At 42.4% G+C, this 16,246-nt stretch overlaps 1 protein-coding gene across 1 annotated transcript in view; it reads right to left on the bottom strand.

Annotated features, from left to right (window-relative positions):
- Positions 1-209: 209 nt before the first annotated feature.
- The window catches only part of LOC120928276 (granzyme A-like), a 33,987-nt gene continuing 17,950 nt past the window's right edge, over positions 210-16,246 (bottom strand). Inside the window, exons 3-5 of the mRNA XM_040339377.1 lie at positions 13,883-14,027; positions 8,822-9,088; positions 210-456 (exon numbers count right to left, since the gene is read on the bottom strand). Coding sequence (XP_040195311.1) covers positions 298-456; positions 8,822-9,088; positions 13,883-14,027 — 571 coding nt within the window. The 3' untranslated portion in view covers positions 210-297. The remainder of the gene's footprint in view (positions 457-8,821; positions 9,089-13,882; positions 14,028-16,246) is intronic.

The raw sequence follows: 16,246 nt of genomic DNA, 5'->3' as shown, positions 1-16,246 counted from the left end.
TGATGAATCCCATAGTTTGCTTTATTGGGTTTAATGATTATTTGACTTATTTTTTTACAATGATAAAGGAAACCTATAAACCAAATACTGATAACTGTTATATTATTTATTTATTTTAAAATGGGAGAAAGCAGCAGGATGAGAAGAAACACCCATTCTTTGTTGTAGCAAGAAGAGGTATACTTTGGGCTATATAGGAACAAAGCAAACAATTTTCATGGAAACATTTTATTTCTGGGTCTACAAGAATTATGAAAGGCCAGTGGTTGATACAACATATAACTACAATAGCTATGTCTATGGTCTTTTCTTGGTTTCTTTGTTGATCCACTTCATGTAGTCTTTAGTCAGACGAGTGGAGACATCAGTCCCATTGGGAATTCCACACAGCAGAGCTCCAAAGGACATTATGCCTTTCAGGAAGCCTCCACACATTATTGGACCTCCAGCATCTCCCTGAAATGTAGACATAATCATTTTAACAGCAATTAATAGTCTAAGGAATAACACTGGATGGGTTAGAGTATGATCCTTTTAATTTATAACAATGAGTTGAAAACTACGCTTGTGTAACAAACAAAACCTCACAGAAATGAGCTGCAGACACAGCATGAGATATTAATCACAATAAGTACAAAATTAAAAATAAGGTGCTGCGCTAACATCCATATGTAGCACCCTCTAGTGTGCAACTAGTATAGGTAAATGTATTTGGGTGGCTCATGGTAACTGCGTGAGTCTGTAATTAGGTCGGATTACTGCAGGTCAAGCTGGATGACTCCACGGGGCAGGTACCTCCTCCTGGATCTAGAAGCTTGGAGAAGCTTCTGGAAGTTAGTGGTTAGTTAGTTAGGCCAGGTGGTCCATATCTGCATACTTGAGGGAATCTGGCCAATCCCCAGGCATAGGGCCTGGCAGGGTGGCTGGGTCAGCCCTAAAATATAGTGGAGACCTGGCCAGCAGGGGAGTCGGATGGAAGATGCAGTGCTGAGGTTTCTGGCATGTAGCCTGGGAGAGGAACCCTGGATCTGGGGGCTCTGCCTCCAAGCTGGGAGCTAAGGAAAGGAAGGAGAGGAAACCTAAGAGAGTAATCTCCATCACCTTTGGACATATGGGCTTCCATGGGAACATATGATCAGTTGGAGGCATGAACAGGAGTCCTGCCCAGTGCAGCGGGGATCAAAGGACAGTGTGAGTACAGCAACACACCCAGGGGCATACAAGGGGAGAGACTCACAGACATAGTGTACTTTGCAGGGACAGTGTTGTGCTAAGTCCAGATCCCTTGATGAGTTCTTTAGAGCAGCCAGGTGGGTGTGTAGTACCCACAAGCATCAGAACTGGTTAAAGTGGTTGTAAACCACTTGTGACTACTTCTACCTATAGGTAAGCCTAGAATAAGGCTTACCTATAGGTAGTTTAAATATCTCCTAAACGTGCGCCGTTCAGGAGATATTTCACTTGTAGTCCGCCGCAAATGTTAATGAGTAGTGTTTCTTCCCCAGCCTGTGCCGTGAATTGCGGCTCTCGTGCACATGCACGGGAGTGACGTCACACGGCTCCGATGAATCACAGCGCCGGAGTTCGCAGCCCGGAAGCAAGAGGAGACAGAAGATGGACGCTTCCTGCAGTGGAGACATCGCTGGATTCTTTTGCAGGTAAGTGTCACATAATGGGCGATGCATGCATACTAGCCCATTATGCTTTACAATTGCAGGCTGTCGATGTAGCAAAAGAGGAAGTAAAACCCATCAGGGTTTACTTCCTCTTTAAAGTTCTATTGTGGAGACAAGATACTTCTACATACAGTTTTCAACTTTGTGCTATTTCATTAAAGAGGACAGAGAGCTCCTAGTTCGTAAGAAACTTTGCCACTGATCCATATAGACTGTGTTTATTCCAGAGGGAGTACAGTCCAGGATCTTTGTACATAGAGAGATCTTAATTTTTGTACATAGTGAAGGAGGTTTGTCCTCATCTATTGTTCTTCAAGTCAAGTTGGGCATGCCATAATCCCTATACTCTATCCAAGTTGTTTTCCCCAATAAAAACAAGCTCATGGACTAATTTCTTGTGTCTGGATGCAAGTTGGAAATGCCTGTTGCCTGGCTCTGTAGGAATCTGGGGAACCAATAACCAGAGGCTCCTGCAGGGGTAGTACTACACATAAATAAAAATGTAATCAAACAAAAAGTAATACAAAATCATAAAGTCCTTTCATGAAAAATTAATCAACTCCTTCAGTGTGTGAAGAGAAGTATTAGTCCCTCAAAACCATTGTTGAAAACAGTCAACTGCCACCTCTTAAGATGAAGATCACCACCAGAGAAAGTAAGATATGCTCTTACCAGAACACAAGGACCTTCTCGTTATGCCGTGTACACACGACTGTTTTTAATGTCATGGAAAAAAACAAAGTTTTTCTCAACAGGATTCTTGATAACCCTGCCTTGCATACACACGATCGTGATTTTTTTTTTATAGCAAAGCGCGGTGACGTACAACACGTACGACGGCACTATAAAGGGGAAGTTCCATTTAAATGACGCCACCCTTTGGGCTTGATTATGCTAATTTCCCCTCTCATAACTTGCTTCTGAGCATGCGTCCCCGTCGTTAAAGCCTACACACGACCATATTTCATGACGTGTAAAACGTAGAGAAAAAATAGAGCGAGTTCTAAATTTTAAATGCCCATTTTTCTCGATGAGAAAAATGCTCTAGAGCCTACACACGATCGTTTTTAATTACCAATTAAAAAAATGGCATTTTTCTCGTCATGAAAAAAGGTTGTGTGTACGCGGCATTAGAGAAAGGTTGGGTCCTGTGTTGCAGACAGGAGGGACTGAGCTTCATTTCCACTTTCTGCTGTAATCTTGTTTGTGAGACACACTGATTGTGGAAGAGCTGTGGCTGCATGTCTTAATCAGACAAAGAGGGATGTTTGGAAGAATGGCCTGTAGTATATAACGTGTCGCCCATGCCTGTGAATACCCGAAAGATTATTCGTTAACCTGCTTATCTGACTTTTCTCTAATGAGGAGGTCCTTGTGTCTTGGTAAGAACATACTGTATCTTTCTTTGGTGGTGGTCTTCATCTCAGGATGATTGACTTACTTTTTCTTTATGGATGTTAGAGCAGCACTTTATTTAGAATTTTGGTACTTTTTATTGCCATTAAAGCATGTCTACACCCACACAAATTATATATTGCAGCTTACCAGTCCTTAGATGTGGGGGTTTTTTCAGGAACATAGTCAGCAACTACAAAAAATATCTGTTGTTCCTGCTAGAAATGCAGTGTTTGTCACTTTCCATGAGCTGAGAAGAAAGGACAAATATGCTTATCTATCTTGAACTGCCTACACTATGAATCCCATCAATCCGCCATGTAATGTTGATAAACCAAGGCAGACATGTTTGAAGTCCAGCCTGTGGAGACATGAGTGTAGCTATGAAAGTGTCGAAAAGTGTGTTATTTGCAGGATTACCAGCCACCACATCTAAAGGCTGGTAAGCTGTATTACATTAAATATTTTTAATTAGGAGGCATAGCCCTTAACCCATGAAGGGGCCCTTGAAAACAGAAAGGATCTACATAAGTAGCACCAACGCCACGAATCACACAAGCACCCCGACAAATAAAACTTAGTCTGTGGATGGTCTTTTTAGGATTTACTACAGAAGAATGTTAACAGGAGGATAGGGTTTAGGGTCAAAGGATACTCCAACAGCAACAGCAGCAAAAGAAAAAATGTCTCTCAAGCCTCTTAATAGCAGCTTCTCTGGAGATAGCTAGGGATGTCAGTATAACTAAGACCCCACAGCTGTAAACCATAGGGCGATCGTTAGCAACTGGTTCCCTTTTCGCTTCTGTACAACTTTCAGTCATCAACTGCCAGCCCAGATGTTTTCTGCACAAGACCCAAATGTAATGGAGATTTCTCTCTTAGGATTGCTCTCCTTCCTTTCCTCAGCTCCTGCCAAGAGACAGAGCCCCCAGGTCTGAGGTTCCCTCTCCTAGGCCACACAACAGATACCTCAGCACTACATCTTCCACCCAACTCGCCTGCTGGCCAGGCTCCAGACACCCTGCCAGGCCATCTGCCTGGAGATTGGCCAGATTCCCTCAAATATGTAAATTAGGACATTCCGGCCTTCACCCACTAATTTCCAGAAGCTTCTCTACAAGTTTCTAGACCATGGGGGAGGTACTAGAGACCTGCCCTTTAGGCTGGGTTCACACTAGTATGACATACGCTCTGACAGTGGGAGCACATGTCGCATGATGAGTATAAGTCAATGGTTTCCTATGAGAGCTGTCTTAACTGGTCCGACACAAGTCTGTCCAACTTTGAAAAAGGTTTCTGCACCACTTTTGTTTTGACTTTGGTCCTACTTCAGCCCATTGAATATCATTAAAGTCGGATCCTTGTCCCAACCATCTGACTTGTGACATCCAACATGGTAATTACAGCAGCAGTAAAAGGAATTTATGTCACACTGGGATTGCTTTGATTGGTCAAAGGACAAGTCAGACTATTTCAAAGTCGGAGCAAAATCGTATCCTGTTCATTCAAGTTTGATGGAAGTAGGACGGAAGTAGAACCGATGTTGCAGGGTAAAGTAGGATGACAGTCATACAACCGTCATGTCGCATTAGTTTGAACACAGCCTTAGGCTGGGTTCACACTGGTAGAACTGTCTGACTTCAATGAACAGGGATCCGACTTTGATCCCTGACAATACCAGGCACTGTATCTGGTATGAATCTTTAGGGGGAACTCCACGTAAAATGTTAAAAAAAAACGGCATTGGTTCCCCCTCCAAGAGCATACCAAGCCCTTCGGTCTGGTATGGATTTTAAGGGTTCCCCCCAAAATCCATACCAGACCCTTATCTGAGCACACAGCCTGGCAGACCAGAAAAAGGGGATGACGTCTTGAAGGGCGGGTCTCCGGTGACCCTGCCCCATGCCAATATAAGTAGTGGTCCAGTGCCCACCCAGCATTAGAGCGGGAGAGAGCGTTGAGTCAACATCGGAAGAAGAACAGAGGGAGAAGACAGCGGAGAAGACCCAGCAAAAAAGTGAGAAGACAGCGTAGAAGACCCGTCAGAGGCAGAAGACAGCAGACAGAGGGAGAAGAATCAGAGAGGGCTAGAAGACATCAGCGGAGAAGACCCAGAGAGGGGAGAAGAACCGGCAGAGGCAGAAGACATCAGCGGAGGAGGCAGAAGAGCCAAAGAGGGGAGAAGTCGGAAGAGACGATGGAGCTGCCTTAATAAATTACTTTAAAAACCTGTGTACTGTGATTTATTTTTGACACTTTTTTAAGGTGAATGGGTAGGGGTACAATGTACCCGAGACTCACATAGAGTGGGGTCTGGGATCTGGGGGGTGCTCGCTTGTCCCCACCCCCCTTCCTGCTCAGATAAGCGTCTGGTATGGATTTTGGGGGGAACCCCCACACCTTATCTTCAGCGTGGAGGGTTTCCCTTAAAATCCATACCAGACCAAAGGGCCTGGTATGCTCTTAAGGGGGGGAATCCAATAGCATCAGAACACTTCTGTTGACACAGATAATAAAAGATAGTAAATCCCCAGGTCTACTCCTGTCTATAGACGCCGAAAAGGCTTTCGACAGGGTAGACTGGGGATTTCTATTGAACACATTGGAGTTTATCGGGATCGGTCCAAAAATGATGGGGTGGATAAGCGCTCTGTATAAACACCCAACGGCAAGAGTTAAGGTGAACGGGACATTGTCAGGGACATTCGAAATGTTCAATGGGACTAGACAGGGGTGCCCCCTGTCCCCTCTTTTATTTATTTTATCTTTGGAACCATTGCTGGCCGGGATTAGAAATAACCCCGACATCAGGGGGATTCAAACAAATGATGGGGAACATAAACTTGCAGCGTTCGCCGACGATATCTTATTATTTATAACGAACCCAACTATAACACTCCCGAATCTATTAAAAACCCTCAAATTGTATGGAGACGTATCTAATTTTAAAATCAATCCTCTAAAATCAGAAATCCTCAATATTAGCGTGAACGCACAGGACGCACGGAGATATAAGCAAGAGTTCCCATTTATTTGGAAAGATACCGAGATAAAATATTTGGGAGTCAATATTACAGCATCCCCTGACCTAATTTACCTGCAGAATTATATACCATTATTAAATGATATTAAAAAAGATTTAAAGAGAATTGCACTGAGACAAAGATCCCTACTAGGGAGAATAAATTGTTTTAAAATGTTTACTCTCCCTAAGATATTATATATAATGCAAATGTTACCAATCGCATTACCGGGTGTTTATTTTAAAATACTAAAACAGTTACTAAATAGGTTTATATGGTGGAACAAAAAAGTGCGCATAAGTATGGAGGTGTTAATTAGAGATAAGGAACATGGTGGTTTGGGGGTACCGGATATTTACACATATTATAGGGCTATTCACATGGCACGGGTGATTGATTGGGTCAGAGATAACAAAGAGAAAAGGTGGGTGAGAATAGAAAGTTGCTCAAATATGTCACGGTTAGGAAAAGAGATTTGGATACCGCCACATTTTAGACAAATAAATTCGCACATGCACAAAATCACATTGGCATCCACGTCTATATGGGATAGGGCACATAAAAAACATAGATGGGGCTATAACTCCCCACTAATCCCTTTATTTGACACAAATTTTTTTGTACCAGGGAAAATGGACCTGTTTGGTAACTGGATTAAAAAACCAGATGCACAACTAAAAGACATATTAAAAGATGGTAAAATTCTTACCTACCAGGAACTAAGTAAAAAAAAAGAATTGTTTGAGTTGAACAGGTGGCGATACTTGCAGTTGACGCATTTTGTGGATTCCTTCCCCTCCCCCTTGAGGTCAGATAGACACTTGCTTCCTTTGGAGCGTCTGTGCTTGGCTCCAAGGGGAAGGGGCACGATTTCCGCAATTTATAAAATATTGATGGGATCGAAAGACCCCGGTCTCCCTCCTTATATTAATAAATGGGAAGAGGAATTGGGAACGGGTAAAACCGAGACAGAGGTCAGGAAAATATTAGAAAGGACGCATACGACTTCATTTAATTGTGCATTGATCGAAATGAATTTTAAGTGTTTAGCACGATGGTATATAACCCCGGCCATAGCACACCGTTATCAAGACGACACCTCCAAATATTGCTGGAGGGGCTGTCTTGAAGAGGGAACTATGTCACATATATGGTGGACCTGCCCAAAAATTAAAACATACTGGAATAATGTATTATTGGTAATTGAGGAGATAACCGGAATTAAAATACTTCCTGATCCATGGGTCTGCTTGTTCCATGGGACAGAAATGTCAACTAAACAGTACATGAGAACTTTACTTCCTCACGTATTAGATGCAGCAAAGAGTCTGATTCCCAAACAATGGAAGGACCCTATGAGCCCGACAGAGAAGAGCTGGTTTTGCAGAATCAATGATATATATTATGCTGAACAGCTCAGGTATATGGGAGAGGAAGGAGAAGGCGGATTTAAACGAAAATGGCAGGACTGGGCTAATTTTAAACTTGCACCAAGGTATATTGATAGGATGATATGATGATATGATGATATGATATAGTGTAGGAAGGTTAATGGGTAAAGAGTGATTCAATAGGAGACAGATTTCCGGAGATAGGGGAGGGTGGGAAGGAGGGGATAAGGGTTGGGGGCGGCTTGAGGGTGGGACGAGGGTTTGTTCGGCTAGGGGAAACTAATGTATCTATTTATGTATTTAAGTATTTTTTCTTTTCTCTTCTTTTGTATATTTACTGACATATATTTAAGAAAAAAAAAAAAAAAAAAAAAAAAAAGGGGAATAAAAAAAAAGGGAAGAAAATGAAATGGATAGATAAATAAATTTTCCAACCATGATGCGAACTAAGGAGACTGCGAATTGAACGCAAATTGATTGAATACCCTGATAGTTCTCTGAGGCGAAAAAAAAAAAAAAAAAAAAAAAAAAGGGGGGGAATCCATGCCGTTTTTTTTTTTTTTTGGCGTGGAGTTCCCCCTAAAGATTCATACCAGACACAGTGCCTGATATTGTAGGGGATCAAAGTCGGATCCCTGTTCATTGAAGTCGGACGCATGTCGGACTTCAAGTCGCAAGGCAAAGTCAGATCCAAAGTGGTACGACTGTTGTGTCCTACCAGTCTGAACCTGGCCTTATGCCATCCAGCCTGACCTGCAGTAACCCAACCTAATTACACACTCACATAATTACCAAGAGTCAACAAAATACATTTACCTACATTAGTTGCACATTAGAGAATGCTACAGTAAGAAAAAAAAAGAATAATATAAAAAGCAGTTAAAAAAAAAATGAATAACCCTAAATAAACAGACAAACTGAACCCAAAGACATTATTGCTGCCTTTTAACTACAAGTGCGTACCCTGCACCTGTATACACATATTCAATTACCTGTACAGTGACCCAATGCAACAGTGCCCAAATACAGGGGGACTACAGACATGGACGTCTCCAACTAATCTTTTACCACATCCATCAGCTCATTCCACACAGTTACAACCTTTTGTACCACCTGCCCCACCCTATTAGATTGTAAGCTCTTCTGAGCAGGGCCCTCTTAATCCTCTTGTATTTTATTGTATTGTAACTGTATTGTCTCCCTTTTATATTGTAAAGCGCTGCGTAAACTGTTGGCGCTATATAAATCCTGTGTAATAATAATAATCATAATGGTACAGATAGAGTCTGTTCTCCTGTGGGCCCATTCTTTTGTAGTGCATTGTTTTGATACTCACATTACAGAATCCCCTTGATGTTTCTTTCCCACTGGTGCACATCATGTCCTTTGTGATCTGAACTGTTGGCTTCCACTGGGTAACACACGTCTTCCTGTCTATGACCGTCACTCTTGCTTCCATTAGCTTGTCTGAATTGTACGAATTTTTGTTATTGGTCTTTCCCCATCCAGCTATATCACAGACACTGCCGGGTTTAACTTCTGGAAATGTCTCAGGAAGACGAACGACACTCACATCTTTGGTTAAATTCGCTTTGCCTGACAACTTTAAAATAATATAAAAAATGTATTGCAGTAGAAATACTAACATGTAAAATCCATAGCATGTTTAAAGTTGATCTAAAAACCAAGGCCACAAATGATATATATTAAAGCTTACCAATCATTACATTTTGTGGCTGCATTAGTTTACCTTTTCATTTTAAGTTTCTTTTTTACCTGGTGATCCTGCCAGTTACATACTACCTATCATGGGGTGGCAAAGCTCACTTACAGTGCCTTGAAAAGTATTCATACCCCTTGAAATTTCCCACATTTTGTCATGTTACAATCAAAAAATTATTTTATTGGGCTTTTATGTGATAGACCAACACAAAGTGGCACATAATTGTGAAGTGGAAGGAAATTGATAAATGGTTTTCATTTTTTTTTACAAATAAATATGTGAAAAGTGTATTGTGCATTTGTATTCAGTCTCCCTAAATCAATACTTTGTAGAACCACCTTTCGCTGCAATTACAGCTACAAGCCTTTTTGGGGATGTCTCTACCAGCTTTGCACATCTAGAGAGTGACATTTTTGCCCATTCTTTGCAAAATAGCTCAAGCTCTGTCAGATTGGATGGAGAGCAGCAATTTTTAAGTCTTGCCCCAGATTCTCAATTGGATTTAGGTCTGGTCTTTGACTGGGCCATTCTAACACATGAATATGCTCTGTTCTAAACCAGTGGTCATCAACCCTGTCCTCAGGGCCCACTAACAGGCCAGGTTTTCAAGATAACTTAAATACATCACAGGTGATTAGGGATGAGCTTCATATTCGAGTCGAACTTATGTTCGACTCGAACATTGCCTGTTCGCATGTTCGGCGAACAGCGAACAATTTGGGGTGTTCGCGGCAAATTCGAAAAGCTGCGGAACACCCTGTTAAAGTCTATGGGAGAAATCTAAAGTGCTAATTCTAAAGGCTAATATGCAAGTTATTGTCCTAAAAAGTGTTTGGGGACCTGGGTTCTGCGAAGAGCCCTGGGGGGAGGTTGAGAGCACTGGGGGGTGGTGGAGAGCACTGGGGGGTGGCAGAGAGCCCTGTGGGAAGGTTGAGAGACCTGGGGGGTGGCAGAGAGCACTGGGGGGTGGCAAAGAGAACTGAGGGGTAGCAGAGAGAACTGGGGGGGAAGTTGAGAGCACTGGAGGGGAGGTTGAAAGCACTGGAGGGTGGCAGAGAGCACTGCAGAGGATGGCAGGGAGCACTGGGGGGTGGCAGAGAGCACTGGGGGGTGGCAGAGAGCACTGGGGTGGTAGCAGAGAGCATGGAGGGAGGTGTGGAGCACTGGGGGGAGGTTGAGTGCACTGGGGGGTGGCAGAGAGCACTGGGGGATGGCGGAGAGACCTAGGGGTGGCGGAGAGCCCTGGGGGGAGGTTGAGAGCCCTGGGGGGTGGCAGAGAGCACTGGGTGGTGGCAAAGAAAACTGGGGGGTAGCAAAGAGCACTGGGGGGGTAGCATAGAGCACTGAGGGGGAAGTTGAGAGCACTGGAGGGGAGGTTGAGAGCACTGGAGGGTGGCAGAGACCACTGGGGGGTGGCAGAGAGCACTGTGGGGGGTGGCAGAGAGCACTGTGGGGGTGGCGGAGAGCACTGGGTGGTAGCAGAGAGCATGGAGGGAGGTGTAGAGCACTGGGGGGTGGCGGAGAGCACTGGGGGGTGGCAGAGAGCACTGCGGGGGGTGGAGGAGAGCACTGGGGGGTGGCAGAGAGCACTGGGGGGTGTCGGAGAGCCCTGGGGGGAGGTTGAGAGCACTGAGGCGTGGCAGAGAGCACTGGGGGGTAGCAGAGAGCATGGAGGGAGGTGGAGAGCACTGGGGGGAGGTTGAGAGCCATAGGGGGTGGCAGAGTGCACTGTGGGTGGCAGAGAGCACTGGGGGTGGCAAAGAGCCCTGGGGGGAGGTGGAGAGCCCTGGGGGGGTCTTGGAGAGCCCTGGGGAGGTGGCAGAGAGAACTGGGGGGATGTGGAGATCACGTGGAGGCAAAGAGTATGAGAGCTGAAGGAGGAACAGTGGGGGCGGCTGCATATAAAAAATCTTTTTCTCCATCTCCCTTCTGCAATATTGGATTTTTTTTTAAATTTGGGGTGGAGTTCCCCTTAAAATTCACACCAGACCTGAAGGGTCTGGAATGGATATTTGGGGGGAACCCTACGTCATTTTTTTTTAATTGACGGCGGGGTTTCCCCTTAATATCCATACCAGACCTGAAGGGCCTGGTAATTGAATTTGGGGGGACCCCCAAGCTTTTTTTTTTTTTTATGAATGACTTTTCTCTGAACTACCGGGAGCCGACAATTCATTATAGCCACGAGTGATTTTAAATGACTTTTTTCCTTCAGAAATTACACTTTGTGCAGAGACAGTTCTAAGCACGGGAAGCATGCGCTGCTACACAGGCATACTATACACCCCCCGGTACGAAATTTAAAGGACTATTTCACTTTTTTTCTTTCACTTAAAGCATTATTAAATTCACTACTCCCAAAAAAACTGTAGTTTTTAAAACTTTTTTTTTGCATTGATACATGTGCCCTGGGGCAGGACCCAGGTCCCCAAACACTTTTTAGGACAATAACTTGCATATTAGCCTTTTAAATTAGCACTTTAGATTTCAAACGTTCGAGTCCCATAGACTTTAACGGGTTCTAAAGTTCACATGAAATTTTAGTCTGTTCGCACTTCGCAGGTTCTGGTGCGAACCGAACGAGAGTGGGTGGGTGTTCGGCTCAACCCTACAGGTGATATAATTTGCTGCTTAGTGACCTTGGTCCTGTCTCCTGCTTGGCTCAATGCTGTCGCCGAGTGCCTGTGCTGACTGTCCATCGTCTCAGCTTCCCTGGGTCCAGCTCCTTACCGGATGCTCTGCCTGCACCTCCACTTACAAGTTCTGCACGCAACACTTACAGGCACACGTTTTCCTCCTGACCGTAGTCACCATCTGTTCCACCTCCAGTGGGGCTTGGGCTGGAGATACAAGAGAGGCCGACCTCGTAATTTCAGACTCCTACCAGGTACATGATGCTGCATTAATTTCCCTTTTCTTTTTAGGTTTACTATTCACCTGATGACCCTACCAGTTACATACTACCTATCATAGGGTGACAATGCTCACTTATCATACTGTATCTATTAAAGGTCAATCAGTGGAACTTCCTTTCGCAAATAAAGTCCCACCATAAGGATCTGTGTTATCATCCATGGACGGACAGGACTTCAGAACATTACTCTCCTCTTCTCCATTCCACAGAGAAAACAATACAAACTAATACCAATGCAGTCACCGCCTTAATTTAAAATTATTTTGATATACGCAAATAAATATAATCCAAATTAGTGTCTCTTAGGTATGTTTAAAGATATCAGTGCCTATAAAAATAAACTCTTGAGCTCCTTTTTTATGTAAGTAAAACTTCACTTATGAAAAAAATGTAATCAATCAATCAAACATTATCCCCATATAGATTGCCTTTTAAGGCTTTTCTTCAACATTTGAAAAAAATTGGGATGAATGGCTAAGTATCATGGACACATGTATTAGGCTTTGGTGGCCCACTATATAAGGATGCTTGAACTATTTAGGTAAGCTGATTTATTTATTTATTTATTGTTTACTTTTTCTATAGTTTATGTTTATCTTAGTATTTAATTAAGCAAAAACTGTATCCGAATAATGTTCTAATATCCTAACCAATGCACTACTGTATTTTGAATGACTATTACTCACTTTATTCATGTGATTACTCATAAAAAAGGGAAAGAAGGTATTAATAATGTTTTTTTAGATCGATACCCAAATGTTTTGAATTAAATTTATGTTTTAAACTGAATGAGTTGTTTTACAAAGTGGGGGGTTTACAATCACGTGTTACATTACCGTATATACTCGAGTATAAGCCGACCCGAATACAAGCTGAGGCAACTAATTTTACCACAAAAAACTGGGAAAACGTATTGACTCGAGTATAATGCCGCGTACACACGATCGTTTTTCGGCATTGGAAAAAAACTCATGTCCAAAAAACGAGGTTTTTCCAACTTCATCATTAAAAACGATGTTCCCACACACCATCGTTTTAAAAAAATGATAAACAAAGCGCGGTGACGTACAACACGTACAATTGCACTCTAAAGGGGCTGCTTTTAGCTGATTCCTTGTTAGTAAAAGACGATTCACGCTTTTTTGTCTGTTACAGCGTGATGATTGTGCTTACTCCATTATGAATGGTAGTTTTACCTGAACGAGCGCTCCCGTCTCATAACTTGCTTCTAGGCATGCGCCGGTTTAAAACGTTGTTTTTGCCCACACGCGATCATTTTTTACAACCCGAAATATTTTTTTTAAACAACGTTAAAAAATACAGCAAGTTCGAATTTTTTTTTGGTCGTTTTTCAGAAGCCGAAAAACGATGTGAAGTCCACACATGATCATTTTAAATGATGTTTTTTAAAACGTCGTTTTTTTTCATGCCGAAAAACAATCGTGTGTACGCGGCATAAGCCTAGGGTGTCCATCTGCATGCCTCACTTTGCCTCACTGTGTCCATGTGCATGCCTCATTGTGCCCATGCCTCACTGTGTCCATAACTAGATTTATGTTTAACTTGGGAGTATATAGAAGGGGTGCCAGGCTTTGAAAAGTCAGTGCTCCACGGCTGTAGGTCCCCCAGACAGCAAATTTTGCACACTTGTAGAGGAAAACTGGGGCTACATGTGTGCCAAGTTGTCCAGGGGACCTACGGCCGGCCGGTACCGGGTCCCCAAGTTATAATATTAACAAATAGTGTGTTGGTATATTTACCTGCAGAAGCTGGAGATTGTTTGTATGTTTCTTTGCATTGAATTTCTGATGGGTAATTGATTTGATAACTGTGAACTGCTGTCTCTGTTTTTCTCTTGTTGCCTTTATTGAGCGAACACCAAGGTCAACTGTTGTTGTTTTGTCTCTAAAAAGAGTTAATAACATAACTATAATTAAATAAATTAATACAAATTCAGGAAAAAAAATCATTTCTATAGGATGTCTTAAACAGAAAAATGTATAACTAAAATATAATTACACAGAGTGATGCCGCATACACACCATCACGTTATGTGATGAAAAAAAAACGACATTTTCTGTGAAGTAAAAAACGACGTTTTTGAAACTTCAATTTTCAAAGACGAAGTTGCCTACACACCATCGTTTTTTCACAATGCTCTAGCAAAGCGAGGTTATGTTCACCACGTTTTTCCAATGAAGCTCGCTTCATAACTAGCTTCTGGGCATGCGCGGGTGTAAAAACGTCGTTTTAAACGTCGTTTTTTGCTACACACGGTCAATTTCTGTGAAGTAAAAAACGACGTTTTGAAAAACGACACATAAAATTGAAGCATGCTTCAATTTTTTGTTGTTGTTTTTCACAAGACATAAAACGACGTTTTCCCCCACACACGGTCATTTAAAGTGACGTTTTTAAAAACGTCGGTTTTTTTCATCACATAAAGTGATGGTGTGTACGCAGCATGACTCCTCACATTAATGAATTCTATGACCTGTACCAGATTCTGGAGACCAAAAGGTAGTACAGAGGAGAAAAATATTTCCCTTTATTTACTGGAATCCCTTTATGTACTTGTGTGTTCCCATAGATTCTACACCGAATAACACAGCGCAACCGTTAAATATTCACAGAGCTTCACTTTTTCCACATCCTGTTATGTTATAGCCTTAATCCAAAATTTATTAAATTCAATATTTTCCTAAAAATTCTACAAACAATACCCCATAATGACAGCATGAAAGAAGTTTGTTAGAAATCTTTGCAAATGTGTTAAAAATAAAGAACAAAAAATTTACAAAAAGTATTCACTAGACATGTGCACTGCCGAAAAATGTGCGCTTTTTCATTTTATTTGTTTTTTTAGCTTTTTTCGGAAATTCAAAAATTCGGAATTCGGGAATTCAGAAATTCTAAAATTCGGAATTTAGGACATCGGAAAGTCAGAAATTCAAAAATTCAGAATTCGGAAATTCGGATATTGGAAAACAATTTTCCAATCTCTAATTTTCCAATTTCCGATTTTCTAATTTCTAATTTTCTAATTTTCCAATTTCCGAATTTCAAATTTCCGATTTTTTTAATTCGGATATTTCGAAAATTTGGAATTCGGAAATTCGGAATTAACGAATTTGTTAAAATTAGTTAAAAAACTAATTTGGAATTAAACAAATTGCACATGTCTAGTATTCATAGCCTTTGCTCAATACTTTGTTGAAGCACCTTTGGCACCAATTACAGTCTCAAGTCTTTTTTGAATATGATGCTATAAGCTTGGTACACCTATTTTAGGGCAGTTTCTCCCATTCTTCTTTGCAGAACCTCTCAGGTTCTATCATGTTGGTTGGGGAGCATCGGTGCACAGCCATTTTAAGATCTCTACAGAGATGTTCAATCCGGTTCAAGTCTGGGCTCTGGTTGGGCCACTCAAGTACATTCAAAGAGTTGTCCTGTAGCGACTCCTTTGTTAACTTGGCTGTGTGCTTAGGGTCATTGTCAGATGGGCTGTCATGTGTCTTTTACTGTGGAGTGGCTTCTATCTGACCACTCTACCATACAGGCATGATTGGTGGAGTACTGCAGAGATGGTTGTTCTGGAAGGTTCTCCTCTCTCCACAGAGAAACTGGAACTCTGTTAGAGTGATCATCGGGTTCTTGGTCACTTCTCTGACTAAGGCTCTTCTCCCCAAACGTTCAGTTTGGCTGGGCAGTCCACTCTAGGAAGAGTCCTGGTGTTTCCAAATTTCTTCCATTTACGAATGAAGATGGAGGCCACTGTGCTCATTGGGACCTTGAATGCTCGAGAAAATTTTCTGTACCCTTTCCCAGATCTGTGCCTCAATACAATCAGACAATTGCTTGGAGTTCATGGCTTGTGCTCTGACATGCACTGTTAAAGCGGAGGTCGGGCGTTCAAAAAATAAAATTAAATTAAAAGTCAGCAGCTACAAAGACTCTAGCTGCTGACTTTTAATAAGGACACTTACCTGTCCAGGGTGCCCGCGATGTCGGCAGCCAAAGCCGAGCAAGCGCTCGGGTCTCGAATGCCCCTCCACCATCCCCGGTGAAGGAATTAGGAATTGAAGCGTTGCGGCTTCACTTCCCAGTTCCCTACTGCGCATGCG

Source organism: Rana temporaria, chromosome 1 (assembly GCF_905171775.1).
Source record: "Rana temporaria chromosome 1, aRanTem1.1, whole genome shotgun sequence".
Taxonomy (NCBI): domain Eukaryota; kingdom Metazoa; phylum Chordata; class Amphibia; order Anura; family Ranidae; genus Rana; species Rana temporaria.
This window is presented reverse-complemented; position numbering and strand designations above follow the sequence as displayed.